Below are 15,775 nucleotides of genomic sequence, written 5' to 3' on the forward strand. Positions count from 1 at the left end.
GGGGTCCTCAATCAAATTCTGTTTGGACTTTCTCAGAAAACAGAGTTGAAAATTGTTCAATATCAGGTTGGTGCGGAACTGGTTGGTATTTCAGGCTCAATAACATGACCTCTGATGGCCAATTCCTGTTTTCCAGATGCAAATGTATTTCAATTTCTGGTGGTAATTCGACTGGTTCTTTAACATTTTATAATCCTCCAGGAACCAAACCAAATCAATTTTTGGTTAATGATTGTCAGTTCATAAATAACAAATTGAAAAGTTCATCAACTTCCTATAGTGGTGCTGCGCTATGTTACATAAATACTTTCACTTGGATGAGTGGAGCAAAATTAATTGGATTTTGTTTTTTTGATGGTAACACAGCGACAAATGGTCAAGGAAACGACGTGTTCTTCGGTGGAAGCAGCATCGCACAATCTCCGTTCGAGAATTGCGGCTCAACAACACCATCAAAAAGAGTCTGGAACAACAATACGGCAGATAACACCGAGTACAACAGCTGGCTCCCCCTCATTAGTCAGAACAAAATCGTTGCCAACAGTGGTATTGATACAGATGCCTGTGGCAGACAAGGGCAAACTCCTTGTGCCACCATTGAATATGCTCTTGCTGGCTTCGCTCTCTTTCAAGATGCTTCACTTACCCTACTCATCTCGATTTTCACTCCTTCTCAAGCACTCACTTTCGTCGCTTCAAACACAAAAATCACAGGAAATGGCACAGATGCCACCATCATCGCCTCCAGTGGAATTCAACAACCAAATTCTTCTTTATCTCCCTCAACGACTTCTTCACAAGATCTATCTGCCACTTCTGCTCTCTTCCAACAGACCCAGGGTTCCCTCACAGTCTCTGCCCTCGCCATCGCCCACAACTCCACAAACCAAATCACACCCATCCTCTTCCACCTCTCCGATAACTCCCCTTCCCTCAACCTCAACACAACCACCATCACCGGAACAACCTCCACACCAATCACCACACCTCTCTTCTTCATCGCTGCTGGCTCCCTCGCCCTCAACCACACAGCAATCACCAGTCTCGCCCTCAACAACCCCAGCATCTTCCACCTCGCCTCCCTCACCGCTCCCCTCGCCCTCAACTCCTCCAACATCACTCACATCACCTCCACTGCCACACACGCCAGCTGTGTCCTTTCCACTTCCACCTCCCCTGCCCTCTCCATCTCCCTCGCCAACTGCACCATCACCAACATCAACTCAGCTCCACAAAACCAACAGACTGCAACCAATGGCGGGTGCATCTCATTCGCCTCATCTGCCTCTGACAATACGTTTACTGTGAGTGACACCACCTTCTCCACCTGCTCTGTGAGCGAGGATACAAGTTCTGGAGGAAGAGGCGGTGCTCTCATGATCGAGTACAAGGATGATTCAGAAGTGTCATCCACAACCTTTTCCATCACCAATATCGTGTTTTCAGCCAACAAGGCCAGCGTCGGAAGAGATCTGTATTTTGTGTGTGAATCCCTTGTCGCTTCTGTGAAAGAGCCCTTGTTCGCCTTCATGAGAAGCATCACTGAAAAAGACAACTCGGTTGTTGGACATGACAGAACAGATGCATTTGGTGATTGGGATGTCGACTTATTCATATTTCTCAATGGATACTTTGCTGACTCAGTGTATGTTGATGGAATATCAGGAGTGGAAGAGGTGTATTGCGGTCTGGAAAAAGCACCTTGTAAGAATGTGAACTACGGAATGGGTCATTTGAAGAAAACGCTGAATGTTAAAGAAGAGATTATTGTAATTTCAAATTCGTTGGTGACTGGATGCGTGGATGTTGGCAGAATGTGCATAAAGGCAAAAACTGAGACAACTGTGCAGATTGAATGCCAAACAGAAGTGAGTGGATCTGAAGAGGAATGTATTCTGAAATCTGCATTACTCACCAAAATGGAGTTCATTGGGATTGTTGTTCCATCGAGTTTTAACAGAACAATCTCAGCAGTGATTGAATCAAGCACTCAAAATGGCGAGTTGCACATGAAGAACTGCGCAATGAGCGTGATTGGAGGGAAGCAAAACACTATAAGATTTTCCTTGATCAAATCAACAGGAAAGATGGTTGAATTGGAGTTTGTCACGATTTCAGATGTGAAATCATCAGTCTCGCTATTTTCATTTTCTCTTTCATCTGCTAATGCGAATGAAGGAGAGAATGAGCAGGAATATAAAGTGAAATTGTTGAATTGCACGTTGAAAGGATTGGAAATCGATGGAAGTGGAGAAGCAGCAGTGTTTGGAGGAAACATGGGGGTTGAGATGGCAATAAATCGAAGCAAGATAGAAGGGGCATTATCAGAAAAGAGCAAAGAAGGAGGAGCACTGAAAATAGTGTTGAATGAAGGAGGATATGTGGCACTTGATTATAGTTCATTTACCGGATGTGTTTGTGAGAATATGAGTGAGGGAGGAAAAGGTGGAGGGATATATCTGGATTGCAGTTCAAATGAAGAAGGATTTCAGCTCTCATCAATAACGTTTTCGGGGTGCTCAGCAACAGTTGGGAAGAACATGTTTGTGATGAGTGGGAATCTTGTAATTACCGTGAATACAGAGCGTTTCGCATTTGATTGCACGGATTACAAGGATGATGGGAATGCATTTGTTGGGGAAGATGGGATTTATGGGGAAATGGATCTTCGAGTGTTTCTTGTTTCTTTGAAGTGGATAGATGTGTCTGTGTCGACTGGTGGGCATGACGCGTTGGGATGTGGAAGTGAAAAATTCCCATGTGAATCGATGAAAAGTGGAATTGACCACATTGACAGAAGTGGAACGGAAGGAGAAAGGAAAGTGAAAGTGAGGGATGAAGGGACAATTGAAGATATTTATTCTTTCACAGATGCACTTGCGATTGATGGGTGTGTGAATGAAGGAGATGAAACCAAACACAAGCCTATTCATTTTGAAAGAGCAATCAAAGGGAATTCTGAATCGACTTCATCTGTTATTTCATTAACTGCCTCACTCAGCTTGTTGTCTTTGAAGTTACAGATTCCAAGTCAATTTGTACCAAGCATGAATTCCTTGATCTCATCGAGTGGAGTTCTTCACCTTGAAAACTGTTTATTTGAGATCCAATCATCAACAGATATTGTTCAATATGCATTGATATCCACAACCAGTGGAAGTTGCACATTAAAGGGATGCAGTTTGTCAGATTGTTCATTTATCAAATCACCAATGGTGATGGCTTCTTCTGTTTTATTTGAGAGCAACAACTTTTCACACATTGAGAATACAGGCAGCAAAGAAGGAGGCGTTGCAAATATCGCATTGAAAGATGAAGAAGAATTGGTGATGAAATCAACAAATGCATCATCGTGTTCACTTTCATCAGGCAATGGAAAAGGAGGGTTCTTGTATTTGGATTGTCAAGAATGTTTGAATGAGAAGCCATTTGTTATTGATGTTGGCCTCACTTTTGAGAACAACAAAGCAGCCATTGGAAAGAATGTGTTCATTTTGGGAAAGGATTTTAATAATTCAGTGACAAACAATACATTCAAATTTGATTATTCTGCAATGAAGGACGATAAAACTCTGTTTGTAGGAAGTGATAGCAATCATCAAGAAAAGGATTTGTTCGTATTCCTCATTCCATTCAGCTCATTTGAGATATTTATCTCATCAGAAGGATTTGATGTTGCACGTTGTGGAAGTGAGGAAGAACCATGCTTCACAATGTGGAAAGGGATGAAAAATATGATAGAAGGAGAAGGAAATAAAACAGTACAAATAACAGGATCAACAACAATTCGAGATTCATTCAACATGTCCAATTATCAGATTAAAAAAAGTGTGAAGATGGGAGAAGAAGATACAAAAGCAATATTGTATTTTGAAAAAGCAATTGGAAGTCAACTGGAATATTTTATGGAAAATTATAATCATCTTGAATTGATGAATATCCAACTGCAACTGGCATCTGGGTTTGACAACTCAGCCAAAACAATTATTTCCAACAAAAATGGAGAATTGGTGATAACTGGATGTTCGTTCCATTCAGATGCAGAAGTGAACAATGGATTTGATTGTGTATTTGTGGATGTGATTGGAGGAAGTGTGGATGTGAATGATTTGTCGATGGAATCGTGCAATGTTGGAAATAGCATTTTTGCGATTAACAATACTGGAGTTTCTTGCCATTTGATGAATGTTCGAGTGGAATCGTTGAATGAAAGTGGAGGTTGCATTTTATCAATCAAGAAATCTGAAACAACAACAAAAACAAATGAAGAAGGAATAAATCTTGTGATTGAGAAATCATCATTTTCAGGGGTGAAGAGAAGTGACAATGGAGCAAGCGTTTTGGAGTCAAAAAGCGAGAAAAAGATATGTTTGGTTGTGAATGAGAGCGACATTACAGAAGGCAAGACAGAATTGAGTGAAAAAGGAGGAGCAGTATTCTTCACATTGGGAATGTTTGGATCAATGAAGATGATTGACTCAACAATCACTCATTGCAGCTGCAGCAACAGCACAGGAAGAGGAGGAGGACTGTATCTGGCAACAAAAGAAAGAGGAGGATTAAATTTCACATTTGTGGGGATGAAATTCAGTTCAAATACAGCAAAAGTGGGGAATGATATTTTCATTGAATGCTTCAACATTTCTTCTCAAATCAATGAAAGTCAATTTCGGTTTGATCTTCGAGAGGGCCATTATTCACGGATGAATGCGATATTTGGGATTGATAGGTGTGATTACCAAAGTGATACAGATCTGATTGAATTTGTGACTATTCATCAGAGCGACACAATCATTGTGAGCAGTATAAGTGGATTGAATGAAAAGAAATGTGGAACAAATGTTCTTCCATGCTATTCAATTGATCATGGGCTGATTCACTTGACCTCAGATATTCTGAGTCTGATATTCATTGTTGAAGAAAGTGTGATAGGAGGAGAAATTGATCTGAAGGAAATGAGTTTGAATTCGAAGAGCAGAGAGATGTGTGAAGTTGAAGTGAAATCAAGCATTGGAAAAACAAGAGAGGCATTGGTAACAACAGCAGGAACAGTCTCATTGTTGAGGGTGATTTTTGTGTTTGATTCGAATTTCAACTCTCAACAGGAATCGTTGATATCTTCAGAAGGAGGGATTCTTGAGATAATGAATTGTTCATTCACATCAAAACAATCGACTGAAGAAGGAAATGTAGAATTTGCATATATTCCATTTCACATTATTAATACTGCAAAGGGAGAATTACGACTTGACGGATGTTTTTTGTCAAATCTGGTGCTCCATAAATCTGTATTTTATCTTTCATCAACTTCTCCATCTGTAATTGATTCATTAACGTTTTGCAATTCAACAATTAAAATTTCTCTGATAGAAATTTATGAATGTGGATCGTTGAATGTGGATCGATTATATGTTGGAAATGTCACAGTTGAAGAAAACGAAGAATCATTGATATCTTGCTTGCCAATGAAAAAGACGATGCAATTAACGAATTGCACAATAGGTGGAGTCAGCTCAAACAAAGCAAAAGGAAAATTGATGAAATTAGAGAATTGTACAGATGTGAAAATGGACAGTTGCATTTTTGATGGGAATTCAAAGGAAAGAAATGAACTGAATTTGAATGTAGAAGAAGAGATTTGCAGATGGGATGGATCTCTTGTGGATATTGTGAAGAGTTCAGTTTTGATGAAAGATACAACACTATCAAATTCACCAGATGGCGGAATAACAATGAGTGGAGGAAATGTGAAAATTGAAATGGGATTATTTGAAAGCAACAATCCATCAATCGAAGGATTCCCATCTTTGAGAAGAAATATTATGTGTGGAGATGCAGGAACATTGAATGTGTTGAGTTTGAAAGGTGGAGATGGGGTGCTACCCAACACCTCGATGTGGATTCTGAATGAAGGGTGCTCCGTTGGGGGGATGGCTGAAGAAAGAGAATCTGTTTTCTTTATTCCGTTGCTCGAGTCAGTGGAGAAAGAAGATGAAGGAACTGCGACAAAGCTTAAGATTAAAGGGCAGCTTCTTTTACCTTGCAATCTGATGTTGAGATTAGTTTTCAGGAGGGGCAGCGAAGAGCAGATTGAGAAATACGGTTTTGACACAGATGGGTTTATCTCGGAAAATGAAGTTCACTCATGGGTATCAACAGAAAAGCTGGGAAATATCGAAGATGAAACAGAAGTTTCTGTGTTGCTTCAATATGGAGATCCCACAGCGCCGAATTTTTCCAATTCATTCATTCTGAAGAACAAAAGTGAAACAAAAGTGAATGGAGATGGAAATCTTTCTGAAGGAGGAAAAGAAGGAAAGTCTAATTGGTTGTTGATTGTGATTGTGCTTATTGTGATATTATTTATTGTTTTCATCGGATTTGTAATTGTTGTTGTTCGGTGGAGAAAAGGAAAAGAAGAAATCAGGAAATATAAGGAAATTGTGAATGATAACATAATGAAGGATCCTAAACTGATTGAGATGACTACGATGGAGATGTCTCCTGAGGAGCAGTGGAGGAGAGCAGAGAGGGAGGCAGAGAAGAAGAATGAAGAGAGGATCAAGAAGAGGGTGTATGATACGAATATGCAACATTCTGAATCATCAGAGCATCTTTTGAGTGAGAGTGGCTCCACTGAATACATTTTGGGAAGAGATTCAGACAAGATTCCTCAATGGGCACTGGAGAAAGATGAGGAAGAGGAAATTCGAAAGCAGACACCATCACCATCCATCTCATCCGCTTCAACAACAGACACTTCAGACACAGATTCAACGTTTGTTCGATCGGAGAGTCTGTGTCCAACCACCTCATCGATGTCGAATCTGGTGGATGCAATGGCCTGTTCATCGCCTCACGAGAAATTGATTGTGGACTTGAGGGATTCATTGTTCATGCTGCTGCACGGAAGGAATGAGAAGAAGGAGATGGCAATTGGCACGCTTCAGGAGAGAGAATATACAGCTGTCCAAATCCTGTTCTGGGTGGCTAACCTTGCACTCCACTTCTTTGATGAGATGGAAAACCCTCTTCAGTCACTTGCCAATCTGAGTCCTCACATTGTGCTGTTCTCAGAACATATGGTGATATGCATTGTGATGCACTCTGATTTGCTTTCATCTGATGGTGATTCAGATTCATCATCCATCTCTTCATCGACTGTTGTGACATCTGCAAGTGATGATGATGATGAAAGTGACTCTCTGCCCTCGTCAGCCTTTGAGGATGAAGATAGTTTCAAAAAAGAGTGCCTGAGGTGGATGGCGCCTGAGCTGCTGATGAACAAGAAGATGGGGGCAACAAAGGAATCAGTTGCCTTTTCAATTGGGATGATGCTGTGGGAATGTTTGACGCTGAAGATCCCGTTTGGGGAGTATGAGGCAGAGGTGGCGGGACAGAAGATTGTGAATGGAGAGAGGCCAAAAATCGAAGCAATCCAAAAACAAACACTTATAGAAATAGTAAAGCTATGTTTTTCGAGCAAGATGAACAAGCGTCCATCGCTTCTATATTTGAAGAGAGAGTTTATTCAGCTCTTTCCACCAGGAGCTGTAATGCTCACTGTGACTGATGCGATTTGCATTGAAAACACATCAGATGAGAGAAATGAGAGTTTGATTTGCGAGAGCAATGAAAAAGAGAAAAACAATAACCAGGAGGATGTGCCAACTGGATGTTTCGAAACGAAAAATAATGAAATAGCAGAACACTTCATAATAATGAATAACCCTTCAAGTGATTTCGTTTTGATTCTTGAAAACAAATGATTTTTAACATTTAATTTTTTTTTGCACGTCATGCCATTCAATGGAATTAGTGATGATGAAAAGTTTTTACCAAAATGAAAGCAGATATTGTTTCTTTTCTTTGATTTTGCTTATGAAATGCTGATATGATGTATAAACTGAACATGTACCTTTTTTTCGTGGATGAAACTTGGTTAATCATCATCAGCCTCTCGTTGATCCGTTTGAGATTAATGTCTTTTTGAAGAGCCAAAAGTCAATTTATAATATAAACATTATAATTTTGGTAAATTAATAATTGTTGTTTCAAAGTGAGAACTCAAAACACAAAACGTTTAATACTTGAAGAATCAAAAATTTTGTGAAATAGAAAAATATTTGGTTCACTTTTGACTTTTTAAAAATTGTGATTTATTGAATGTTCTTTTGAATGTGAATTTATTTTTATTTGTTCTTTTTTTTTTTTTGTTTTTGATTGATGTGTACTAAAAAGAAAGTGATTTCTTTCAGCGCTTTTATATTCATTTTAAACAGTTAAATGCAGTGCGTTACTATTTGTTTTTTATTTCCGTTTATTATTCACTGAGAAATTGAAGATTTTTGTAAAATGAAGCTGCTTTTTCTTGTCGATCAAGCCTTTCCCCTAAAACTTCGAATTACTGTTTTATGAAATGTTTTCTTTCACTTTTTTATCATTTGAAATTATGAATTGAAGAAATTCTTTTTTTCCTTGTCATTTTCTCATAACACTTTTATCATTTCACACAAACACAAATTTATATTTTTCTTTTCATATAAAATGTCATCCGAAAAATTTTCACATCATTTTTTAAAAAAATTATACAAATATTTAATTAGTGTTATAAGATAATCACACTTGGATATTTGCTCAATCTCGTTTTCATATAAAAGTTTGATCTGAGATTTATTAAAAGTTAGCTCATTATTGCTTTTTGTGAAATGCAGAGAGAGAGAGAGAGAGAAAGAGAAAGAGAGAGAGAGAGAGAGAGAGAGAGAGAGAGAGAGAGAGAATAAACTTTTTTTTTCATTTTGACTATCAATAACGAAAATATTTCAAAAATGAAAATGTCGCATATTAAAATTGACAACAACTGTTCTCTTTTTATTCATTAACTTTTTTTCCTTTATTTTTTCAAAAAATTGTTCTTTAAACAAGAACAACGCTCAACTGAATCATTTATTTTGATTAATTTTTTATAAGACTTCCAAATGAGAATTATTTAGTTCTCAAAAATTGAAGGAATCTTGAAATGCATTTTGTTTTTTAAAAATTAATCATTTCAATGTTTAATATCATGAAAAAAAGATCAATTGAGTTAAAAGGATTGACACAGATATAAAACAAGAAATATAAAAATGAGGAAATTCCAATCGAGAATAATGTTCACGCTGCAGCTCTTAATGAAGTTAAAAATTAACTTAATAACTTCAAAAAAAGAGAAATGCAAAAGTACCTTTTTTTTCAATTGGAATTTGAGGAATTTTTATAGTATTTTTTCCCCATTAATTTTAAATATTATCATTCATTAATTTTTCAAGTTTTGCTAACCCTGAATCCTTCCATGTATCAAAAACAGTTTATCGAACATTTTCTAAGTTTCTCTTTCCATTTTTCTCAATTCTTTTCTTTTTTGAAATGTAGAATAAATCATTAAAATGATTTCATTAGCATATCTTCTTTCTTAATTTACATCTGTTCAAAGCATCAACTTTCAATTTTTCGATTTTTTAAAAAATCAATAATTCGAAATTTGTGAGAATTATCAATCAATCTTTCACACATTTTCGTTAATATGTGGCAATTTCGAACTTTTCCCTGATTCTTGCTTCATCAAATAATTTTTTGGTCTTCCAATAGAAGATTGCGTACGATTTGAAGCAGAAGGAGCAGACAAAGAAGAGGGCGGATGCGATGCCATTTGCTTGCGCGCTTGCATGCGTTGATGCGTTCGCTGCGCTTGGATATTATATGCAGCTCTTGCTGGCGTTGCCGTGGTAAGAGAGAAAGATTTATTTGCAGATTGTACTTCAGAGACAGTCTCAGAAAATGGTGACAGACGTGTCGGAGAAAATGTTTGACGAAAAACTGAAGGAGAGGCTTTCATTTTCTCTTTCAGCTGCTGCCAATCCAGCGTTAAAGAATCAAATTCTTTCATAAGTTTTTGAGTTTGTGGATGACCTTCTGTTTCTTCCAATGTTTCCTCACTTTGCATTTTCACTGAATCTTTTGGCTTTTCAATACTTGCATCTTGCACATTTTCTTTAACATTCGAATTGTCTCTCTTCATTTTTTCATCAATTGGTTGCTGAAACTGAGCTTCATTTTGAGGATGAGCTATGGCCAAAGATGAAGAAGCTGATGGAGTTACTGTTTTGCTGCGATCCAAAGCTTTTTGAAGAGATGAATCCGTTTTTAAATCAACAGGTCCTGCTTCTTCAAGAGGCTTCCGTTCTGAAATAGTGGATGGCTGAAAGCTCTTTTCTTCTTCAGAAGAAAGTGATGGTTTCGACTCTTCTGGCAACACATTCATCAAAATCCCTTCTTTGTTCGATTCTAATTGAATACTTCCAATTGAAGACATTGCCCTTTTTGCATTTCCAGCATTCTCAAGTGGTTTTTGGGAGAAAGCTTTTATTGTACCATTATTCTTTCCATTCTGTCCCATGCTATCGTTGTGTGAAAAACCTCCTCTGGTACTTGAATTTTTCTGCAAAGCATTATCTGCATGCATCTTTGGCATTGAAAGTGTCTTTATTCTCTTTCTCCATTTTCTTTGCTCTTCTTTCATTTTTGCTTCGTTCTCTTTCTTTCTTTCTTCTTCTTCAATCGTTACTGAGCTCCAGGTATCAGGCTGCAACTGAAATCTCACTCGCTGTTGAGAGCTTGTCAAAATCGGTGAAGGACTAAGACGAGAGTCTGTTTGAGATAAATTGGATCTTTTATTTGATCTTTCACTGCTGCGATCATCTGCTCCTTGCATTGTGTTGATCTCGCTTGAGTCTTGCTCAAAACTCTGATGTGAATGATTATTAAGATCTGGTGTTGAACCTCGCGATGGAGAGAAACGAGAAGAAGATTTAGTTGATGGATCAAGTTCATTAGACATCCGTGGTGGTGATTGGCGAAATCCAACTCCGTCATAATCAGCCGAGGTTAACTTTCTATTCAGAAATATCTGCTCATTCAATTCATTTTCTCTTTCTCTTTCTCTTCTGTTCTCTTCTGCTATTCTTTGCTCTCTTTCTGCATTTTCCCTTGCCGCTTCAGCTTCCTTTCTCATCCTTTCCTCTTCTTCATATTGCCTCCTCATTTTTTCCTTTTCTCTTTCTTCTTCTTCTTTTCTATTCCTTTCTTTCTCTTCTGCTTCTTGTCTTCTTCTTTCCTTTTCTTGAGCTCTCCTTTCTTCTTCAATAATTCTTTTTTTTTCTTCCTCTTCTCGTCGTCTTCTTCTCTCTTCTCTTCTTTGCCTTCTTGCTTCTTCCCTTGCCAAATATTGTTCTTCCAGTAATCTTTTTCTCTCTTCCTCTTCTTTTGCTCTCCTTTCTTCTTCTTCTGCTTCTTCTTCAAGTCGTCTTTGTTCCTCTTCTTCTCTTTTCATTCGCTCTCTCTCCTCTTCTTCTCTTCTCTTCTGCCTTATCATTTCTAATCTTTGCTCTTCTTTTTTTCTCAGAAGTTGTTGTCTAATTAATTCATCAGCCTCCCTTTGTCTTTCTGCTGCTGCTTCATTCATTTCCTTTTCTCTTTGTAGTTTCGCTCGCAGTTCGTCCATCATTCTCCATCTTTCCATTATTGAATTATATTCATCTTCAACAGTTGGCTTCGAAGAAAAGCTGCTTGCTTGATATTTTTCATCTTTCAGAGATGAATGAATTGCTTTTGAATTTTTTTCGATTTCTCTTTTTTCAAATGGATGCGAATAGGATGAATTTGTTCTTTGTTTTTGCTTGGGAAATTGTGCTATTTCTTTTGCATCGTCAAACATTCTTTCTCTATTTTCAGAATTTCTTTCATTTTGCAGAAAGATCTGAGGAACATTTCCTTTCTCTTTCTCTGTCTCTCGCCTGGATAAATGCGGTTCGACACCTGTCTCTATTCTCTCTTTTAGATTAAGCTTAAGATTATCTCTTTCTTGTGCTTCTCTCCACAAGGAGTCATGCAGCGATATCATGGATTCAGACATATTTGCAACTTTTTCTCCGTCAGTCATTTCTCTAAGCAAGCGAATCTCATTTTTCAGCTTCTGAAATTCGGCTTCATAGTATTTTGAATCAGTTTCGTTGTTTTTAACATTTTCATCTTTTGATTCCTTTAATAGCCTTTCCTTTTCTATTTGAAGTCGTTGTATTTCTTCTTTCAAACATTGGATCTGCTCCTGCTTCGTCCTTTCCCTGGATTTAATTGCGCACACAGTCATCATTTCTTCATGAAGTTGTGTGATTAGCTGTGCTCCATTCACAACGCGTGAAGAAATAACTGAGCTCTGACTTTCTTTGTTCTCAGATTGTCTCATTTCCCTAACTTCGCTTTCCTTTCCTTTTCTTTCTAATTTTTTATCATTTTCATTTTCATCTTCATTTCTGTCTGTTTGTAGTTCTGTTTGAGCTTTCCATTCTTTTTCTCCAACTGATATTCTGAGCAAATTCATCAAATAATCTGACATTCTCCATGCAAATTCCTTGTTTGCCGAAGTTAGCATCGATTCTTTTTCATTCTCTGCAGTTTCTAATGCGGATTTCTTTTCGGACAACGTAGTGTATTGTGAATACAACTGCTTCCAATGATTAATCTGAGAAGAGAGAATTCCAGATAAATAAGTTGAAACGTGATAGCTGTGAAGAATCGAATCTAATTCTTTCATTGAATTTTTTTGTTTTGGCAAAATTGAAGAAGTCGCTGGTGATAAAGCATTAAAAGCAGTAAATCCACATTCGTTCTTTTCTCCGAAACGAGAATTTGATCCTTTGCTGGTTAATTCTGAAGAAGAAGAAGAAGAAGAAGAAGTAACATTAGGATTTATTGAATGCGGAGTAATGTCTCCGTTTGCTTGCATGTATCGCTCTGAAACATCCTTAAGGAAAGCTATGTCTTCATTCTCCAACGATGTCAATTCCTTCATCTGCTGAATCATGCTTGTCAATTCTTTGAGTTCATTTTGTTTTCTTTCTTTGATGATACGCTCCTCTTCTTTGTCCTCATTGCTTTCTGAAGAGCCGGGCTTTGAATAATTCTCATCAGAATTTTGGCTGTCTTCCATTGGGTTGATAGCACCATCGTCATCATTTTTCTCTTTGCGGCTGCTGTTTATCTGATTTATACTTTGTTCTTTTGCTTCGAGTTGACCGACTCGCCAGAAAGAATCAGGCTTTATGTTATACACTTTTAAAAGCTGCTTTAATCTGTCATTTTCTTTCGCTGCGGCATTTGCATCTGACTTATATTTTTCAAATAAACCGTCAAGTTCTTTCTCCTTCATCTCAAAGTTTATCTGCTTTTCTTTTTCTTCTTTTGCGCGTTCTTTTATTTGCTTTTTGTGTTCGTCATCATTGTTTATCTTCCCAATTAGGGCTAATCCATCATTTGCTGCTGGATCAAAAAGAAGAAGTGTTTGGTTTGCCTGCTCCAGCTGCCGCATTGACATTGCAAGGTGCATACGCTCTTCCACAGGATCAGCAGCAACAATAGGCTGCGAAGGGAAAGAAGGAAAATGTTGAATATGAGGATTTGCCAGAGAAGCGAGCGTAGGAAGTTGATTGCGATATGGATGAGAAGACTGAATTTGATCGAATTGGTAATGTTGATAAGGGAATTGAGTGCTGGAAGACTTTGAGTCAAAAGAAGGATCAGTCTGTTGTTGCACAAGAAAAGCAATTGCGTTATGAGCAGAAGTCGCAATTGAATAGATACGTTGAACAACTTTTAACTTTGACCAATTTTCTTCTAAATCTTCATCATTTGTATGAAAACTGTCTTTTAAGCGTCTGTCTCGTAAAGAAATTCTGGAAGATTTATTCATCTGTTTGCTTCGCTTATCTCCATACTTTTCATCAGGCTCTTCCATTTGATCGACTCTTGGCTTCCATTTCACTCTTTTCGTATTCGCTTCTCTCAGTTTTTCATACAAAATCACATCTCTCAGCGCTTCTTTCTTTCCTTCTTCTTTCGCTAACATCTCCTTCATCCGGCGGATCTCCTCTTCTTTCCTCACTTTCGCTTCTTCTTCCAATTCCGCCCGTCTCACATCGCTTTCTCTCTCTCTCATTTGCATCGATGTCAGATGCCGTTCAACAAACGGGTCAGCTTTTTCTGTGTGAGAATGAGCCTTTGAAAGAAGGGCTGTCAAAAGCTGGGCTTCTGGTGTGAATGCAGACGATTGCTGTGGCTGAGGAAACGGTTGGGTGATAATTGGTATGACAAGCGGCGATGTTAAAGGAAGTCCAGGCGATATTGAAGAAGGAGGCGTCTGCGAACTTGTGGGAATTTGAGTATTTTGTGTTTTGCCTTTTTGCTGCTCTTGTTGTTTTTGCTGTTGTTGGAACTGATCCAACTTCAAAAGCAAATCTTTTTTCATTTTTTCGTTTTCTTCTTCAGCAGCAATCCTTTTCTTTCTTTCTTCTGTTTCGTTTTGTTCTGCCCGTTTTTCTTTTTCTTTTAATATATCGAGCTTCATTTGATTTCTTTCCTTTTCCAATTCCACTCTTTCTCTTTCTCTTTTTCTTGCATTCATTTCTTCTCCTTTCCTTAGCCGCCTCTCCCATTGCTCCAACATTTCACCTCTCCCAGAAAGCGGTCTATCCTCATTTCTAACTTGCTGAAGGCTATTTATATCTGTAAATGATGAATCGAACCGATTTATCTCGTTTTGCCTTTGCCGATAAAGAGCATCATCTGCATACACTCCATCAGAACCCCAACTATTTTGGCTATATGGATCATACCCGCTATTTACTTCCCTTTCAGCATTGTCTTTTGCAAACCTGCTTCTGCGTTTGTACTGAATAGGCTTTGGAGGAGGTGGAGGCTCTGGCGGATTCAATGGAATTGCCTGATCCAGATCTCTCAAATTGAGCGTTCGAAGTACTTGAGGTGAAGTGCCAATTCCAGAAGAACTTTTCCCTGCAGGTGATGTTTGAGATTGGAACTGCTCTGAAGTTGATGGAAAAGGGAATGATGATCGCATTGTTGACATTAAAGGAGAAGAAGAAGATGAAGGATCTGAAGATGAACGCCTTGCATCGAAACGAAAAGCGCCACTCTGTTCAGAAGGAGAAAAATCTGGCATAGACATTATTGTTGATCCTCTTTTCCCTCCAACTCCTTCGCTTGCTTCAAAATTGCGCCCATATCTAATTTGCCCTGAAAGTGAATTTCTTGCATTTTGCTCTGCCATCTGTGCACTGCTCATTCCTGCAACTGGAAGACTGGAAGGGTCCATTTCTAGCCAATGCCTTGGCCTTTCAGAATTCGCATTTGGCTTTCCTGAAGATGAAGCTTTTGCATTTAACATTTTTGCTATTTCAGGTTTTGTTCTAGCAATTGCTTTGGGATTTGTAAATTCAAACTTAAACGATGCAATATCCAATCCAAATCTTATATTATCTCCTTGCTCAAGTGAATGCTTTTCAGAACTTATTCGCTCTCCATTCACATAACTTCCATTTCGAGAATTGTTATCATAAAGTTCACATCTCTCACCATTTTCACCAATAAATCTTAATGTTGCGTGCTTTTTTGATATGCCCTTAGAATTTAAAACAATGTCGCATGACTGGTCTCTTCCAATATCGATTGTATCTGTTTCTAATTGGTAAACATGATTATGCCCAATTAATCGTCCATAAATATGAGTTCTTTGCGACATTTATCTTTATCAAAATATTAATTTTGAAATATACAATGTTTTTATAACTATTTTGTTTATCAGTTTTTTATTTGTCAATTATTTAAAATTCAATTTTAATTCATGTCCCATACACAACTTTATTTCGTATTTATTCCTCAAGTTACT

General features: G+C 37.8%; 2 protein-coding genes across 2 annotated transcripts; one reads left to right on the forward strand and one right to left on the reverse strand.

Annotated features, from left to right (window-relative positions):
• Positions 1 to 354: 354 nt before the first annotated feature.
• MONOS_4121 (uncharacterized protein) lies at positions 355 to 7,967 on the forward strand (the record flags this gene model as incomplete). The annotated part of the gene is made up of 3 exons (XM_067874169.1): positions 355 to 1,154; positions 1,310 to 7,614; positions 7,957 to 7,967. 3 exons carry the CDS (start codon positions 355 to 357, stop codon positions 7,965 to 7,967), a joined length of 7,116 nt encoding a protein of 2,371 aa, XP_067734681.1.
• A 1,424-nt stretch (positions 7,968 to 9,391) lies between these two features.
• MONOS_4120 (putative FHA domain) lies at positions 9,392 to 15,628 on the reverse strand (the record flags this gene model as incomplete). Its single annotated transcript, XM_067874168.1, has 1 exon — positions 9,392 to 15,628. One exon carries the CDS (start codon positions 15,626 to 15,628, stop codon positions 9,545 to 9,547), a length of 6,084 nt encoding a protein of 2,027 aa, XP_067734682.1. The 3' UTR covers positions 9,392 to 9,544.
• Positions 15,629 to 15,775: the final 147 nt, after the last annotated feature.

The sequence above is a fragment of the Monocercomonoides exilis genome (assembly GCF_001643675.1).
Source record: "Monocercomonoides exilis strain PA203 chromosome Unknown scaffold4-2303458, whole genome shotgun sequence".
Taxonomy (NCBI): domain Eukaryota; phylum Preaxostyla; order Oxymonadida; family Polymastigidae; genus Monocercomonoides; species Monocercomonoides exilis.